Source organism: Eumetopias jubatus, unplaced genomic scaffold (assembly GCF_037043125.1).
Source record: "Eumetopias jubatus isolate StellerSeaLion01/CBP00866 unplaced genomic scaffold, mEumJub1_p1.0 scaffold_14, whole genome shotgun sequence".
Classification (NCBI taxonomy): domain Eukaryota; kingdom Metazoa; phylum Chordata; class Mammalia; order Carnivora; family Otariidae; genus Eumetopias; species Eumetopias jubatus.
Genome location: NW_028274820.1, coordinates 8,918,492 through 8,937,191, shown reverse-complemented (window position 1 = coordinate 8,937,191; position 18,700 = coordinate 8,918,492). Strand labels below are relative to the sequence as shown.

Here is an 18,700-nt window from a genome sequence, read left to right as displayed (position 1 = left end):
TTAGTTAGTTAGGGTTAGTTAGTTGTGTTATGGTATAGTTGACCATACAGGACCAGTGCAGGAAATAAAGTCTCTGAAGGAGACTCAGAAATGGTCGGGAAAGCACCTTTCTGTTTTTGTTTTTAGTTATCCTAAAGTAAAGGTAGCAGAGAGTTTCAAGAGGAAGTAGTTGATGGTGTCAAATGCTGTAGAGAACTAACAAGAATTGTTTATTAGAACTGACAATGTAGGGTTGCTGGTAATTAAGTGTTTGCCATTTAAAACTCTCAAATCATTTTCATTGCCCTATTCTAGTTATTGTGTTTATGGGGAATTAAGACAGAATAACTTCTTTAAAGTACTTTAAAAACTGTATTTGACTTCATCATATTTAACTCTAAAATATTTTTGCCCCAAAGACTCTTTGTTTCTATGTGCAATCTTCAATTTTTTTCTGGAGTTCTAGTAACACTTTCATGATTTTGTATTACTCCAAGTGTAGGTCTATTATACTTACTGAGCATCACCTTCTCCCTTTAAAAGAACGTAGCTCTTCGCAGTTTCTGATACTTAAGATTAGGTGATATACAACAAAAAGATAGATGTATCCCATTTGCAATTAAAGGTTATATTTTCCTACTTTAAGGAACAAAAGATGAAAACTCTGAGTAAAATATTCATTGATCTAACCAGAGGCTTTATTACTTAAATGTGATGTTTTAAAATTTTTTCTATCTACACAGGGTTTTTAACTTTTTTTCCTTCAGGCAGAGATTCAGGAATCTAAATGGAGCATTAATTCAGCTTATCTCAAATGACACCATTAGTATTTCACTGGTATTTTTAAATTAAGGGGCAATTTAAAATTTCTATCACATATACTTTCAATTTATATTCATCATTATTTGTCAGACCAAAATTTTAAAAAAACTTGAATTAGTGATCTGTGTATACTTTCCCCATATTACAAAAGATTTCATACATAAAAATTGTTCAGTGAATACCTACACCACCACAACCAAGAGTCTACAATTAACACTTTCCTATATTTGCTTTATCACTTACTTATCCATTCCTCTAACAAACCATGAATCCACCTTTTTATCTAAGTAAACTGCAGATAATTGTATACTTCACTCCTGTTTAACCAGGGTTCAATATCTGTTTATAGTGCTTTAGTTTTTGAGGCAAATTTTACATAAAGTAGAATGCAGAGACCTTAAGAGTACTATTTGATGAGCTGTGAGAAATGCATACACCTGTTACTATGGACTGCACATTTGAACTCCCCAAACACATTCTCTTGTTGAAGTACTACTGTGATGGAGGTGGGGCCTTTTGGAGATAATTAGGTAATGAGGGTGGAGCCCAATGAAGGGATTAGTACCCATATAAGGGGAAGGACTAGCACTCTCTCAGCCGTATGAGGATATAAAGAGAGGACAGTCCTCTGTAAACAAGAGGTCCTCTACTGTCAACGTCTAGTGCGTTGGGGTCCCTGGGTAAGGGTCGCGAAATCACCGGGACACAGGGGATGCAGAGCAAAGGCAGCACTTGCAACTGCATGCTGTCGTTTATTTTCCACATAGCTATATACTTGTAGCAATCAGGTAAGCATAACAATATGTACTTTCACACATAATGGGATTAAACTAACATCCTTGAAGAAAGATACATTAAAGAATTCTCTCAGCCACCCTTCCTCTGGAGACAGCATGTTGTTGTCCTAAGGAGGGACGCCTCTAAGATAGGCAAGAGCCACTTCTTGCAGATCCAGGCATTCAGAACTTGCAACATGAGATAAGGGGAAGAGAACATTTTCTCCTCCTTGCTCAGGTTTGCCTGGCTTTCCTAACTCTCACTGCAGTCCTTGAATGACCCTGGCTCGCAAGGGGCCTGCAAGCCTATGCCATCTCACTCTACCAAGAACCCAACCATGCTGGCACCCTAATCTGGGACTTCTGTCCTCCAGAACTGTGAGAAATAAATATTTATGGTTTAAGTCGTGCAGTCTATGGTATTTTGTTATGCAGCCTGAACTAAGACACCTGTGTAACCCTAACCCTTGTCAAGTTACATATTTTCACCCATTTCCTTATCCTCCTCAATCCTTACTTCCAAACACTGTTTTCACCATACATTAATTCTACCTTGCCTAGAACTTCTTAAAAACACAATTGCAAAGTATGCACTCTTTCTCAGAGAACTATTTCACTCACCAGGTTTTTGATATTCATCAGTATTGTTGCATATATACATTTTTTTCTCTCTCAATTGTGTAATAGCATTTAATTGTGTAAATATACCTTTTTGTTTATCTGTTCTTTTTTTATAAAAATTTTTATTTTAATTCCACTTAGTTGACATACAGTGTCAGGTATACAATACAGTAATTCAACACTTCTATACATCATCCTATTCTTCTTTTGATGGACCCTTGAATCACTTTACTTTTTTTGACTATTACAAATAAATGTGCTATATTCTTGTTCAAGTCTTTAGGTGGATATATTTTCATATATCATATAACATATATATTTTCACATATCTTCAGTAAATACCTAAAATTGGAATTATGAGGTAATAGGGTGATGCGTGCTGTCAAACCTTTTCCAAAAAAATTGCATCATCTTACACTCCTACCAACAATAAGAGTTCTGCTCGACCTCTATTTATGCCAAACCCCAAAAGAGTGCACGTCATCAAGCGCCGCAGCGTACCTCTTCCGGGATGAGTGGCCAAGCCGTACTTCGAGCTGCGCCTGCGCACTGATGTCTCCGCGTAAAGGACCAATGAACGGAAGGGTGGGCGGGCTAGAGGCCAGATAACCGGTTTCCGGTTCCGGTGGCCCTAGGTCAGTTCGTATTTGTGCTTACGTGTCGCTGGCGTCTGAGCCGTTGGCTGGCAGGTGAGGCTCTGTCTCGTGGTGGGCTTGGGGATGAACCCTTTGTGACTAGCGGCGGCGGCGGGCGCGGGCGAGCCGGTGGGGGTTGCCAGGAGGCTCTCGGCGGGCGGTAGAGACCGAGGTCCGGCGCTTTCAGCTGCCCACACACCTACTCGCACGGCCTTCTGTGGAAGCAAAGTCCCAGGGCCGCGGCCTCCCGGGATCCCGAAGGAGAGTGGCTCTGATGGCCTCTGGTCCTTCAGCGCTGAAAGTCCTGGCCCAGGCTTCGGCTTTCTGGCTGTTTGCCCTCGGCCTCCGCTGTGTGCAGCTCGTACTCTGTTGGGGGCTGTTGGTGTATTCCGTGCTCTAGGCAGGGTTAATGGCCAGCCGCCGGAGTTCCCTCCGGCCTTGGCTTTGGGGATTTGAGTGTAGCGTCCTGTCTCGGAAGAGTGGGCTGTAGTGGGAAGACTGGTCTAGATTCTAGATCGAGAGATCATAGTGTGTTGTTGGATCCCCTCCGCTGGAAGTGAGTGCAGTGTTGTGCGTTGTGCTCCCCCCCACCCCGAAGAAATAGCCCTTCGCTTTCTTCAGGATACCTACAAAGTTTAAGCCCACTGGATTTGAAGAATAAAGTTAAGTGAACTACTAAGAAAACAGGCATAAAGTATGTTTTTGGAGGGACCCAACGTTCTTGGCTCAGAATGTTTATAGAATTTTATTCCACCTGCCCGCCCTAGTGAGCAAAGTGGAGCTTAAGAGTTTATTTTCATAGACAGGGATTTGGACCACCAGCTGCTTTTAAAGTGGTACTCATTCATGGATTTAACAGAAGTTTATTGAGTATTCATGTGCCTGGCCACTCTTCTAAACGCTAGAGACAAAGTAAGATGCGAGGAACACATTGGCCTCATTCTTTCATAACCAGTGGCTCTCAAAGCTGGGATTGGATGATATTTCTTTATTGGGTGATAGACGTCTCAGAAGAACCTATGTGATGAAATATAAGTGGTGGTTTCTTAAAAGGTGTGTCCAAACTGAAGGTTTGGGGTGGAGGTAATAGCTTCTCAGAATCTGGATCTTGGCTTAGTTAATCTTCTGAAAATTTTATAGATCTATTCCACACAAATATACTCTTTTCCAGAAGTGTTGTGTGGCCATAGTTTAAAACAATCAGATTGAAATCCATGTTGCCTAGACTCTTGCAGCACCATAGTTGGCCTTCACTGCACTTGACACTGGTTTCTGAGAGTTTACGATAAAATATAGAAAATATTTGTTGGATCCCAACATTGCTGGTTCCTTAGCAGGAACAATGAGAAGACCGCAGAGTGGGTAAGGAGAGGATGGGTTGTTAATTATTTAGCCTGTTATGTTAGGAGCATAAAGTGTAGGTAAGACCTGTGCTTTTCTTACTGCCTTTGATCTGATGTTTCTCTGGAGTTTATAAAAATAGTATCAGTTTAGGCTTGGAATCTGTATTTTTTTTTTGTTTTATTTTATGAGATGGAATTGACTCATCTCAGACATGAATTCATGGCTGGTCGCCTTTACATTTTGATATAACTGAGCGAGTACCTACTTTATGATAAGGAATACCAGTGAGTTATCTTTTTACTTTTTTGTTTTGTTTAAATAGGCATCATGGATCAGGTAATGCAGTTTGTTGAGCCAAGTCGGCAGTTTGTGAAGGACTCAATTCGGCTGGTTAAAAGATGCACTAAACCTGATAGAAAAGGTAATAGCTTAAAAATGGGAGGAAAGGTTAAATCTTTGCATTTTCCTAAGTCTTTGCTTTGATTAAAATCCTCCTGTTTAATAACTCGTGCATTATTTTCATCAGCATTTGTAGTGATTAATTTTGCTTTATTGCTTTTTAATCCTGTCACTTCTTCCTAAATTTTATGTACTTTTTTACATTATACAGATTTTTCTGTTTATGTATTTTCAAATGGTGAAATATTATTACAGTCTTATTTTCCATGTTAGGTTTGCCTTAGTCATAGTTAATGACTTCAGAGTTTTTAGTATCTTCCACATTTCCACTCTGGAAAATCTTTTGGAGTCCTCCCTGCTCTGCCACTGCCCCCCTCCCCTTTCCTCCCCTAAGCAAAACCTTAACATGAGATCAACAGTACAGTTGTTTTCAACCTGGGAAGTTAAATTCTTATTTATCGTAATTCATCTGTTAAAAGGTGCACCAGAATTTGTTTACCTTTATTCATTTGAGTGCTGCCTGAAGTTAGGAGCTGGGAATGTAATGGAGAATATATTACATTTATATTACATATGTAGTATAATAATAAAAACATGTAATAGAGAATAGTCCTTGCTCTTGGGTAGTTTAGAATCTTTCAGGGAAGACAGTCATGAATGGCAGTTATCACTTTAATTACAGCTGTAGTAATTCCTATAGAAGAGAAATAGGAGTTTGACAGCACATAAGACGACTAACCAAGTCAGGAGGGCAGGGGGGCGTCCCTGAGGAAATGACATTAAATGGAAGCATTTACATAAGATTGTACCCAGCCCAGTTTCTCAAGCTTTATTTCTGGCTTCATTATGATATCAAAGACAACAGACCTATTTATAAAAAAAGGTCATGTTTTGTGTTTCTATAATTAATACTTTTAACAGTATAACAACTTTTAAAAACATACTCTGTATATTTCTTTTATTCATGTTTCATTTCTTTTTGATATTCTGTTCATTTGCTAAGAAGGTAGAATATTTTGTTGCTTGTTGGTGGATTCACTAGCATGGGTAGCCACTTTATTTCTATGTTCTTAAATATCAATAAAATTCGAAAATTTAAGTGTCAGGCAATTTATTTCTTAATACCATGTTTTGTTTAATTTAAAATTATATATTTACTATCAGGAGAAATGTACACTAGTATGTTTATTTATGTCACTGTTAGTTTTCTCTCCTATACTTGCAATGACAATGCAAAAAATAATCTCAATTTTGTGTTTTTAAATCCAGAATTCCAGAAGATTGCCATGGCGACAGCAATAGGATTTGCTATAATGGGATTCATTGGCTTTTTTGTGAAATTGATCCATATCCCTATTAATAACATCATTGTGTAAGTAAACTTTTTGAAATAGACAATGTCTAGGATAGCATACCAGTTGAAGGGCACCTGGGTGGCTCAGTTGGTTAAGTGTCTGACTCTTGATTTTGGCTCAGGTCATGATCTCAGGGTTGTGAGATCGAGCCCTGCGTCAGGCTCCTCTTGGGGAGTCTGCTGGAGATTCTCTCTCCCTCTCCCTCTGCGCCTCCCCCTGCTCACATGTGCTCACTTGCTCTCTCTCTCAAATAAGTCTTTAAAAAAAATTGAGATCGTTTGAGTTGACTGCCTGCTGTTTTGTTAATACATAGATGTGTCTTTTGACTTTTTAATGCTGCTAGTCTGCTAGTATTTTTTGAGTACCTGAAAATTAGGAGTGATTTTATATGTTCTACAATCTTTATAGCAACTCTGAGATAGGTACAATTTTCTTTAATAAATAAAATTTTAAAGGGTCAAGGAAGTGAGTTAAAAACCCTCACTATGTGATAAAGCAAGTGTTAGAACCAGTAGTCAAATTTAAGTCTTCTTCATGCTGTATATTAACTTGTTGGTTTTTAAGGTGCAGAAGAAATGCTCCCTGTCTGAAAATCACTGCCTTGATAGAGTTCAAACTAGACCAGGTCTCGAAAGGTTCAGATCCTCTTTTCTTTTTACTTAATAGCTGTCTTGACCTTGGGCAATGTACTTAGCTGCTCTGTGTCCAGTTTATTCCATAAGGCTAAGAGCTCTTACTTGGATTATAGTAGAGATTAATGACTTAAAAAACCCTAAAAAACAAATTTGGGTAAGAACTGAAATGGAAGTTGTGACTCTCACGAGCCACTGGTACTAATGGAGGGTTTCGTAACCTTTAGTATGTTAGAGAGGAGAAGGAAACACTGAGAAACACTGGGATCACTTTATTCTTTGCTAAACGCTTTTCTTTTCCTATTGATTACGAGTTATGGAGAAATCTAATGGCAATGAGCAATTTGAATAGTTCAGTTTTTGGCATTTTATTTATTTATCTTTAAAGATTTTATTTATTTGTCAGAGAGAGAGTGAGAGCGAGCGAGCACACAAGCAGGGGGAGCGGCAGGCAGAGGGAGAAGCAGACTGCCCACTGAACAAGGAGCCCAATGAGGGACTTGATCCCAAAAGACCCTGGGATCATGACCTGAGCCACCCAGGCGTCCCAGTTTTAGGCATTTTAGTTTGGTGTAAAGACAATACTATGAGTTGCAGTACTTAATTGCTCTATGATTCTTGTATTTATTTAATCCAAGCTTTATCTGTCATTTAGAGGTAGTGATACCTATTAGGCTTATTCTGTGGGATAGGGAGCTTTGGAGCAGTTACTTAGAAATGCTTTGTAAACTATAAATCTTTTAAGTCCTAGATACTTTACTATAGATACTGGTAGAATTTGTATTCTAAATGACAAGTGACTGAATGATATTGTCAGATGAATTTTTTTTTTTAATAACTTTTGTTGAAAAGACATTCTTTTTCTTTTTTTTTTTAAGATTTTATTTATTTGAGAGAGAGAATTAGAGAGAGCACATGAGAGGGGGGAGGGTCAGAGGGAGAAGCAGACTCCCCGCTGAGCAGGGAGCCCGACGCGGGACTCGATCCTGGGACTCCAGAATCATGACCCGAGCCGAAGGCAGTCGCTTAACCAACTGAGCCACCCAGGCACCCTGTCAGATGAATTTTTTAAGTAGGCTGTTGTAGCTATTAAGCAGAAGTGCCACAAAGAGATACTTCAGGATCAGTGAAGGTTAGACCCGGAAAGGACCAAGTCTTTCAAATCTACCTCATCACTTCAGAAATCTGTTATATTACTGGTGAGGAATACCAGCTCTGGAATTCTGGAATCCTGGAATCATGGAGAGAATACTCAGGTAGAAGTAGGAAACCTGACACTTCGTGTCCCTGGGCTACACTTAACCTTATCAGTAAGCAGAAGGGGTAGGTTTCTTTTCTTTTTTTTTTTTTTTAAAGATTTTATTTATTTGAGAGAGAGAGAACGAGAGATAGAGAGCACAAGAGGGAGGAGGGTCAGAGGGAGAAGCAGACTCCTTGCTGAGCAGGGAGCCCGATGCAGGACTCGATCCCGGGACTCCAGGATCATGACCTGAGCCGAAGGTAGTCGCTTAACCAGCTGAGCCACCCAGGCGCCCAGAAGGGGTAGGTTTCTCTGAAGTCCCTTCTTTTCCACAGAGCTCAGTGCCTCCTGCTTCCCATTCCAGTGTCAGACAGGTTTAAATGATACAGTTAATATTTTCAATTGATACGGAACTTATTTCCTGTGAACACCCCTCATTGTTCTTAGTTTTACCCTTTGGAAAGATGTCTCTTTCTTTCAGTGTTCTGTTATATGAGTGCTTTTTTACATTTTTCCCCCAGCCTTCACTTAGTACTGTCTTTTTAACTCTCTCGGCAGACATTACTGTCTGCCTTGAGTCATCGATAGGGCTTTTCACCTTAGATTATGAGTTCTGAGGTAATCCTGTTGTCGACAGTTACATACACACGCTGAAAATGTTAATATATGTAAATATCTGTGTGTGTACATATGTATTCTGTAGTGTGTGTGTATACTGCAGAACCTAGTCCAATATACTCTTTCCTGTACCAATGAAAAGCAGTGAATAAGTGTGTGTTGAATTAAGTGAACAACTTAACGGTTCTTTTATCTTTTTCTAATGGTCATGATGCTAATAATAATCTCTAACATTTATTGGGCAAGTGTGCCAGGGACTGTTCCTGCTTTAGTCAACTCCTTTAATCCTCATGACACTTCTGTGAGATCAGCGCTACTATTTTCATTTTATAGATGAAGAAACTGAGGCATGAAGAATAAGTACTTAAGTTGCTTGGCTGGTAAGCGGTAAAATGGCATGTAAAACCCAGGCCGACTGACCCAGGAGCCTCTATTTTTAACCGTTATTAAGAGTCATCTCTCATTCTGGCTCAGTTGAACACTCCCAATTCTGAGTCACATTCCTTACTTCGTGCTCCAGTTGGCATTTCATCAGTCCTCTTAAAATCCAGTATTTCGGATTGAATTGAAGGCCTGCTACAGATGTTTTCTTGCTAACGGCGAAAATCCTCACACAGTTTCTCACAAATAACTGCTACAATAAATTTCCTTTATCCTGGGTTTTAACAGTTGGGGTGGTTTGTTTTTAGCTTAAGAATGGAACATTATCCTTGTTAAATTCCTTTTTCCTAGATTCCCTTAGGGAAGACTTTTGAGTTTTTAATCTATCCAACATTGTTATTTATCCTAGTTTTGTACTAGAAAATCTTTTATTTCATTGTCTAAATTGTGGCCTGTTTAGGACAGGCGCTCTTAGCGCACCCTTTTGGATTGAGGTTAGTTGGATTGTTCCCAAGAGGGTTTTGAAACAAGTATTCCGTTTCCTTTCTCTTAATTCTTTCCATGGCAAACACATAATATCTTTTACCAATCTTACCAGAGATTGTTCAACAGCTAGTTACTTAGAAAACTTGTCTTCTAGTAACAAAATTCTTTCAGAGTTTAAGGAGTTAAAAATCTACCTTCGGATAGTTTTTACATTAACATGAAGACCAAATAAAACATTCTGTGAGAAAAGCTACCAAAACTTACTCTTCTCATGGTATTCTTTGACGTCTGTAAAACCAAAAGATCTTTTTTTCCTGCTTGAAAAGAGCATAAGTCACTGTTCTAGTTATTTTGGGATGATAGCAAATGAAATATAATCACAAGCTTCTCTTTCATTAGGCTGAATTACCACTTTTTATTTTCCTTATGATAAAAGTTCTTCCTCTTCTATACAATTATAGCAGTCAAAAGTAATAGCCGTAGTATGATAATTTAAAGGGCTTATATAGTTGTGGATATTTTAGTTACAGCAATACAATTTAATAACATAAACACTAAAAATACTTAACATTAAAGCAAACATTCAGGAGTATTTCAGGCGTATTTCATCTAGTAATACAATTACTTTTCTTTTTTTAACATTACTAAACAAAACTAGGGGCGCCTGGCTGGCTCATTCGGTAGAGCGTGCCACCCTTGATCTCAAGGGTGGTGAGTTCAAGCCCCATATTGGGTGTGGAGCCTACCTAAGAAAAATTATTAAACAATACTGAAATTATATCTCCACATACTGTTACAATGTTTAGGCTTTTGAAATTTAGAAGTTCTTTTGTAGAAAAGGTGATTTTTGTTTTTATTATGATTAAACCCGTTTTTTAGTGATTGTAGTTAGGAACGGTTGAGCTAGTTTTATTCTTTATTTTCAACTGGCTGATTGTATATCAAATTGAAAAACTTAACCAACTAACTGTCCTATATGTAACAGAAAGACAAGACTGTTAAATAAGACTTAGACTGTTAAACACATTTCCCAAAAGAGGATTGTGAGTTTTTAAGATAAGCCTGTGCAGAAGCCACATCATCTCTAAGGATCTTTTCCGTTCCAAGATTTCAAAGTACAGTCTCTTCTCCTTTATGCTCTCTTGGGGTTCTCAATAACTGATTTTAGTTCCATAAAATTATAGCGTATTGCAATTCAAATAACTATTGTTATTAAAATGTTCTATACACTCAAATGGACCATTTTTCCTTCTTTTACAGTGGCGGCTGAATACCTTTTTAGAAGAGTTTTTCATCTTGGGGATTGGTGAATAAGTGAGGATTTAAGAAGCTCATGGAGTAAAAATTTGCCTATGTTTTGTGTTTTTCTTTCATTTTTTTTTGTCTTCCAAGGTGTTTTGTATTTGTAAATTAAAACAATTCAAAATAAACTTATCTTTTTTCCATCATAGGTATTTATCAAATTTGATAGGAAATAATGGGTTATTTTTCCTCCTTCCCTTCTTACTCTCCTTCCTTCTGTCCTTCATATTTTGCTTTATAGGAGAAATTAAAATGAAATACTGCACTTTCTGAGTGCACCTCTCTTGGATAAACATTTTCCTATCATGGAAGAAGAAACAGAGCAAGTAAAGGATGGTAAAGGTAATGAAAGAGTTTGAGGGTAGGGCAGGAGTTTTGTCTGTAAGCAGTCAAAACACAAGCAGGTGGAGCTCCTGTAGAAGTTTAGGTGCTGCCTGAAATAGCTTCTTGAAAATAGCTGTTAAAACTTCTTCAAACTAGTCCCACTGTCATAAACATTAGCGTCCTGAATTATGTGAAGAATGAACTGATAATTGAATGTCATGAAAAATGGCCTTCTTTCCCCTTTTAAAAAAACGTAGTAAGAGAGATAGTTTATTCCTCTTTGGAAGAAAAAAAGTTTTTTTAGCCTGTTTATTCAGTGTTTAATTACCGAACTTTATTTCCCGAGTTCTATTATGTTTATAATAAACTCGTTAGCAGCACTGAGAATTACTGAATTAGTATATCCTACATCTGAAACTAATATAACTATGTTAATTATACTTGAATAAAATTTTTTTTAATTGGTTAGTAGCACATATTTGATGAACGTCCTCTGATTCTTCATGAATAGGTAGGTAGGAGTCTACCTGGTATTGTTGGGCAGTACTCCTCAGTGTTGGAATCCGTGGTGCAGAGAGCAGTCTGTTCTCACAGTGATAGTAACTGATTTTCTGCCTATTTTTGAAATGCTCAGTACTTCAGTTTTAAATGAATGGTTGCTTTCAAAGAAATAAAAATAATAAAAAACAAACAGGGTTCTAGAGGGGAGGGGGTGGGGGGATGGGTTAGCCTGGTGATGGGTATTAAAGAGGGCACATTCTGCATGGAGCACTGGGTGTTATGTGCAATGAATCATGGGACACTGCATCAAAAACTAATGATGTCATGTATGGTGATTAACATAAAAAAATTTAAAGGAAAACAAAAAAAAAATAAAAATAGCCTTGGATCTATAATCATAGGGAGTCCATATGGCCACATTTTACAGACACTAAGCTCCTTAAAGGCCAAAATGTGTGCACACATGTACCTGCGTATGTGTATATATGCACAAACGTGTATATACGTACATGTACACATGCCCATATATACACATACAAAGTATGCTAGAAATTACTCTAAAATGTAGACTTGTTTTGCCTCTGGCAAATGTGTTTATCTTATTGGATAATTCTGAACATAAGTATTTTGATAAAAACTAATTATGAGTCCCTATTGATAGCATGTATTTTGGCTGTTCATTTTTTATTTTGCTGACTTGCTGGTTCTTGACACAAGGTATTAACATATTTTATATTTTTACATGTGAAATGAAGGCTGACCAATAACGTGATAGAACAGAATAACCTTCACACACAATTGAATCCTAGGTAGGAAAAATAAACAGACTTTTCTTACTAACCATACCAGTGTATCTAAGAGCTAGTGCATTTGTGTTATAAAACAGTACTTTTTTTTTTTTTTTAAAGATTTATTTATTTATTTGAGAGAGCGAGAATGAGAGAGAGAGAGAGAGTACATGAGAGGGGGGAGGGTCAGAGGGAGAAGCAGGCTCCCTGCTGAGCAGGGAGCCTGATGTGGGACTCGATCCCAGGACTCCGGGATCATGACCTGAGCCGAAGGCAGTCACTTAACCAACTGAGCCACCCAGGCGCCCTATAAAACAGTACTTCTTAAACTTTAGCAAGTATAAGAATCATCTGTGAGAGTTTCTTCAGGATGTGGCTCCTTGGGTTCTACCCCTAGAAATTGATTCAGTAGGTCTGGGTGGGTCTGAGAATATGCATTTCTTTTTCCCTGCTGATGGCTGCTGGTATGTGGACCACACTTTGAGTAGCGAGTTTTTAAAGTTCTTAATACTTTTTTTTTTTTAAAGATCTTATTTTTAAGTAGTCTGTACACCCAATGTGGGACTTGTGCTTATAACCGCAAGATCAAGAGTCACATGCTCCACCGACTGAGCCAGCCAGGCGCTGCCAACAGTTGCTAATGGTTTTGTGTTGTTTAAATACCTATACCACAGTAAAAGAATGCCCTTTTTATGGTAGTTCTGCCATTTCCATGAACCCCTATGCCTTAAAGCAAGTGCTTGGCCACCTAGTCCACTTGATGATAACCACAAAAAGTCAACAGAAAAATAACACAGGGAGGGAGACAGTAATTGTCCAGACAGGATGGCAGAGCCCTGACAGAAGAGTAGGAAATAAGGCCCGGTTCCAATTCCAGTTACTTTGTTACTATTTAAAAGCAGTGTTTTACTCCCAAATTTGTCCTTGGGCCATTTGTCTCTCATTTGTTGGGAGGGTTCTACTTGGAACAAATGATACTTAATTTAAACTGAGTGCAGGAGGCACCATTGTGTTTTGTGCTTGAAGGAGCACTTTATGTCAAAGTTTAAATGAGCTGAAAGTGCTTAAAATGGGCTGAATTCTACCTCTTAAGTTGACACACTGGTCATAATTTTGCTAGAGAAGATCTTTGGGTAGATTAAAAGATTCTTTGGATGCAGTTGTCTCATTTTCTGATGCTTATTCAGCCTATCACCTTCTCACTCCATAGCCATTCTTACAGTCATGTATTTGCTTGTCTCCCTCATGTGTTTTCAGCTCCTAATCAACTTTGCTTATAGTGTGGTTTGTGGGCTCCTGGAATGTCTTGCTATCATGAAATGGCTCATTGAAATAGGACATCGGTCGATTCACTAATTACAAATTATTCAAAATGTATCTGCATCCTCCTACCAAACACTTGTTGAATCTCTAAATGCATATTACCACAAATGTTGACAGACTAGTAGAGGTTGGAGCATATGCTTCATAGGATTAATACATAAGGCCTGTTTTCAGACTTTCCTTCTCAGTTGATCCTCACAATAACTCTGACAAGTAATGTAGATATTGTATTCTCCAAAATAATATATACAATTTACTTCTTAGCCCTCCACTGCCACCACGTCATCACACCTGGATATTTTTTCTTTGTTGTCTGCCCCACTAAAATAGAAGTTCCAGGAGAGAGACATTTTGTCTAATTTATTGCCAAATCCCAAGTGCCTAGGGCAATGTCTGCATGTAGTAGCCACTGCTTATTAAATGAAGGAAGCTAGTGTATACATTGCAGATTTAATAATTTCTTGCTTGTAAAAGGGCAACATAGATCATGATAATTTAAATCACTGGCCTAGTACAGTGCCCAAAGCAAATCCTCAACTTTTCTGGATCCAGCAACCTAGTATCAGAAAATATACACATGTGTATGTGTGCATTGTTGGTTTTTTGATGTAAGAACACATCTAAATATGTGTGTATATATTAGTTTTCTTTATATATACCTGCACCGTGGTCTTAAACTGCATACACCTTAGCTTTTCAACTTGGAACAGTAGCAATTCTGGGTTTTTAACCTGCTGTGCCTTCTTTCCCCTCCCTGCCAATGGCCTATATAGGAAATCATTTCCTTCTCCATTAATGATTTAGGATTCCCTCTTGTATCTCCATATGGCAATGTAATTTATGTTTTGTTTTGTTTTTAAAGATGTGATTACTTTTAGTATCAGTACAATTTATAAGGTTTGTTCCCCTTCTTTCAGAGCCACACCTGACATTCTGGTCGCCACCTGCAGTCTTGACTGTGGACTAGACAGGCTTGAAAGAAAGGACTTACACTTGGAGCAGATGATCCTAAAAAACTCTTCTGGCATTATTCTAAGTGTAACGGGCATAAAAGGCCCTGCCCTTCCCCATAGTAAGAAGAATATTACCCCTATAGATGTGAAAGGGCTTTGAAGGCTAAACTGTATAGACATGAAAGAGATTGTGTTTTTGGAAGGTCAGGAACGCAGAACCAAGTGCAAATATGTCAGGACACTTGTCACAATAAGTCACAATAAACTGAGTCAGTAACAAAGCAAGTTCATTGTCCTCACCGGCAAGAACAGTAGTTGGTTGCACCGACAGTGCCTAGGGCAGAGTCGTAGAACATGTCACCTTAGGTTGTTTCCCTAACCTTTTTGAACTGCAGTCTCCCGATCTTCAGAATGGGGATATTAATGCCCAGCTTTCAGTGTTGAATTCCCTTAGGTCAGAAAATATAGGTGAATGAAGTGGGCACAGTGCCTGGACCATAGGTATTTTAATGTTAAATCTTGTTTTATTTCTCTGATCCTTCCACCTCCTCAGAGGCAGTGTTCACTGAAGTTGTAGTTAGCTGGCCTTCTTCCTCCAATTGGTATAGGCTGGAGCTCAAATTATCTTCATATGGCATTGTCTGTTACCCAGACAGCTTGCCCACAGTCCTGTTAAAATAATTTCTCACATTGTCTGTTTCCTAACCCAAAGTGCAAGGAATTCACGTTTACCAAAGGCCTGGGGGAATTTAGGTTGAATTCAGTGAACTGATTCCCTACTATATGCTAAGAAGTTGGCTAGGAACTAACAATAAGGTGGGCTTGCTTGCTTCTTTCTTTCTTTCTTTTTTTTTCTTTCTTTCTTTCTTTCTTTCTTTTTCTTTCTTTCTTTCTTTCTTTCTTTCTTTTTCTTTCTTTTTCTTTTTCTTTCTTTTTCTTTCTTTCTTTCTTTTTCTTTCTTTTTCTTTCTTTCCTTTTTTCTTTCTCTTTTTTAAAGATTTTATTTATTTATTTATTTATTTATTTATTTATTTATTTATTTGACAGAGAGTGAGCAAGCACAAGCAGGGGGAGTGGGAGGCAAAGGGCGAGGGAGAAGCAGGCTCCCCATGGAGCAGGGAGCCTGGGATCGTGACATGACCTGAAGGCAGATGCTTAACAACTGAACCACCCAGGTGCCCCAGGAGGTGTGCTTTCTTAAGCAAGAAGAAAGTGGGTAACCTCGACCCTGGCCTTGTAAAGAGGGTGCAAAAAGTCCTATTGGTAACAATTTATTTTGACCACTTCCCTAGTCATTGTAGGGTAGAAAGAAGTACAAGTGCTGCAGACAACAGAAAATGGCATGGTCAGTTCTTGTAGTAAGCTGTGAAGTCGCGATCTCAAGGCATTTTAAAATGGTGCACTTTGGGGGTGAGGGCTGGCTGGCTCAGTAGAGTATGTGACCCTTGATCTCGGGGTTCTAAGTTTGAGCCCCACATTGGGTGTAGAGATAACTTGAATAATTTTATAAAAATAAAAAATAAAAATTGCACATTTTACCTGTTTAGCCTCTGAAGAAATTAGGGAAGATGATTTCTAAAGTGCTTTTCTGTGATCTAGTTTATTCAGAGAGGACTCTAAGGTATCTGTAAAGGTCCATACCCCACCAAAACCGGCCTTCAGTTCTAGAGCACTCATTGGGTCTGCAGTGTTTTTTTCTGACACCAAGTATGTGTCATTTCTCCATACCAATTCTCCAATTCTATGACACCATCTGAATATCCAGCTATTCAATTCAATTCTGACACTGTCTCCCTAGAGTTAGCATCAGCTCAAACAAGTTAAAGGACTCAGTCCCATAAGATGGCCCTCACTTCAGATGCCAGTTGCAAATGGGGTCCCCAGACAGCCCACACTACTGCCCAGATGACCACAAATGTGGGGGTTCTCACAATCTACCCCCTTCAGATTTGATAATTCCCTAGAAATGACTCAGAACTCAGGAGAGTGCTCTACTTTTATCTTTATTAGAAAAGATACAGCTCAGCAACAGCTAAATGGAAAGGATGTAGAGGGCAAGATATGGGGGGGGGGGGAGAGGGGAAAGACGATGCAGAGCTGCTTGTGTCCTCTGGATGTGTCACTCTTCTAACATGTTGATGTGCTCACCAACAGGGAAGCTCCCTGAACCCCATCATGTAGGTGTTTTTATTGCGGCATTTATGTAGGTATAGTTGATTAAATCAGTAGCTATTGATGATTAGATTTAATTTCCAGCCTCTTTTGACCCAGAGGAATCCTCTATCTAATTCTGGTTGGCTTTCAGTCATCAGCCCCCATCCTGAAGCCACTTGGGGGCCTGCCAAGAGTCACCTCATTAGCCTAAATTCAAATGTGATCAAAAGAGTCTCCTTATAATTAACAAAAGACATCCTTATCACAAGAAATTCAGAGTTTTAGGAGCTCTGTGCCAGGAACCAGGAGCAATGACCAAACATACATATTTTTTGATTATACCACATTGTCCTTATGGTCCTTAATGAAAAAAAAGGGGGGGATTCAAGAGTATATATATATGAAGGTGTAGTGTGTATGTGTGTATTTATATGCTGTATATTTAAAGAAATGTATGCTGGCCATTCCCAATATTTATTACATCTTAGTCTTTCCCCAATGTATTATTGTTCAGTAATAACATGGTAATATAAGAGTCTTCACAGACAAACTTGAGCAGCTAAACTTGGAAAAAAAATGTTAGCATTTGAAGAAGGATACAAGATCCTCGAATCTGTTCTCTTTTTACAAATGAGGACATTCCAGCGCTCCCATCTCATTTATGATTGGCCTTCAGAATTCTACCATAAGAAGACCTCCATTCTCCATCGATGTATGTATGTATGTATGTATTTACTTATTTAACTTACTAATCTATTATCAATATGGACTCACTTTTTAATGGTTTATAATTAATTTCTGTCAAATTTGTCATTATTAAAACTTATATTAAAAACAAAAGTAATAAATACCAAACACTCCTCACTTGCTAAGTATTTCTTTTTCAGGGTTCTGCTCTGTTGTTTCCTTTACCTGACCTGGATTGTCTGAATTAGTTTCTGCACAAATAGGGTTATTAAGAGAACAAAGCTTTTTCACCTATTCTAAATGCCCTCTGGCAATATTATGGGTCTTAATGTTGACATGACCAGACCTAGACTAAGCCATAGTCAGAACCAGCAGGTGCAAAACTATACTTGTAAACTAGACCAAATATCTGCATGTTCTATGGCAGTAAGACATATAGAATAAATGTCAATAAGGGGTAATGTTTAGGGTCAATAAAAAGTACATAATGTGTAAAATAAAAATACATAATATGTGAAACAAGTTTCAGGTAATAATACTTAGCCTTAAACTACATGCTGTGCATTTTTTTATTTTCTATTAATTGTATTCTGTTTTATGGAAAAAAAAGGCTTGTACTCATGAAGTGGAAGGGGCAGGGGGTTACTGCTTTCAGCCTCTAAAGGACAGAGGAGCCCTTCAACAGATGAATGGATAAAGAAGATGTGGTCCATATATACAATGGAATATTACTCAGCCATCAGAAAGGATGAATACCCAAATTTTACATCAACATGGATGGGACTGGAGGAGATAATGCTAAGTGAAATAAGTCAAGCAGAGAAAGTTAATTATATGGTTTCACTTATTTGTGGAACATAAGGAATACCATGGAGGACATTAGGAGAAGGAAGGGAAAAATGAAGGGGGGGAATCGGAGGGGGAGACGAACCATGAGAGACGATGGACTCTGAGAAACAAACTGAGGGTTCTAGAGGGGAGGGGGGTGGGGGGATGGGTTAGCCTGGTGATGGGTATTAAGGAGGGCACGTTCTGCGTGGAGCACTGGGTGTTATATGAAAACAATGGATCATGGATCACTACATCAAAAACTAATGATGTATGGTGACTAACATAACATCATAAAAATTAAATAAATAAATAAATAAACAAATAAATAAATATAAAACAACAGAAGAGTCAGATAATGAACTCATCATTAACAACCAGCCATAGACTGAAGACCTGACGTTCTTTGAATATTTAGGACTATATAAGCCCTCAGAGCCTTTGCATGACCCAGGGCCTGGTGGGGCTAGCTTTGTAAACAGCTGAGGTTGAATTTCTGACAACTTAAAGGATGGGGCTTTGGAACAGTTTAACTTTTATTAGTCAAAAAAG

General features: G+C 38.3%; 1 protein-coding gene across 3 annotated transcripts; it reads left to right on the top strand.

Moving 5' to 3' along the window:
- The first annotated feature begins 2,813 nt into the window (after nucleotides 1-2,813).
- Nucleotides 2,814-10,738, top strand: SEC61G (SEC61 translocon subunit gamma). Of its 3 annotated transcripts, none has more exons than XM_028108972.1 (4): nucleotides 2,814-2,887; nucleotides 4,500-4,598; nucleotides 5,846-5,948; nucleotides 10,549-10,738. In XM_028108972.1, the coding sequence occupies exons 2-4, from the start codon at nucleotides 4,505-4,507 to the stop codon at nucleotides 10,556-10,558; spliced, it is 207 nt and encodes a 68-aa protein (XP_027964773.1). In that variant the 5' UTR covers nucleotides 2,814-2,887; nucleotides 4,500-4,504; the 3' UTR covers nucleotides 10,559-10,738. The 3 variants fall into 3 exon arrangements, with proteins under 3 accessions (XP_027964773.1, XP_087874593.1, XP_087874592.1); XM_088018466.1 differs by lacking the exon at nucleotides 2,814-2,887 and adding an exon at nucleotides 2,934-3,005; XM_088018467.1 differs by lacking the exon at nucleotides 10,549-10,738 and having other exon boundaries at nucleotides 5,846-5,952.
- Nucleotides 10,739-18,700: the final 7,962 nt, after the last annotated feature.

Bases quoted from the DNA above. Each gene is read 5' to 3' on its own strand.
- SEC61G (XM_028108972.1), top strand. From the start codon at position 4,505: ATGGATCAGGTAATGCAGTTTGTTGAGCCAAGTCGGCAGTTTGTGAAG. The intron at 4,599-5,845 runs GTAATAGCTTAA...TTTTAAATCCAG, and splicing joins CACTAAACCTGATAGAAAAG to AATTCCAGAAGATTGCCATG.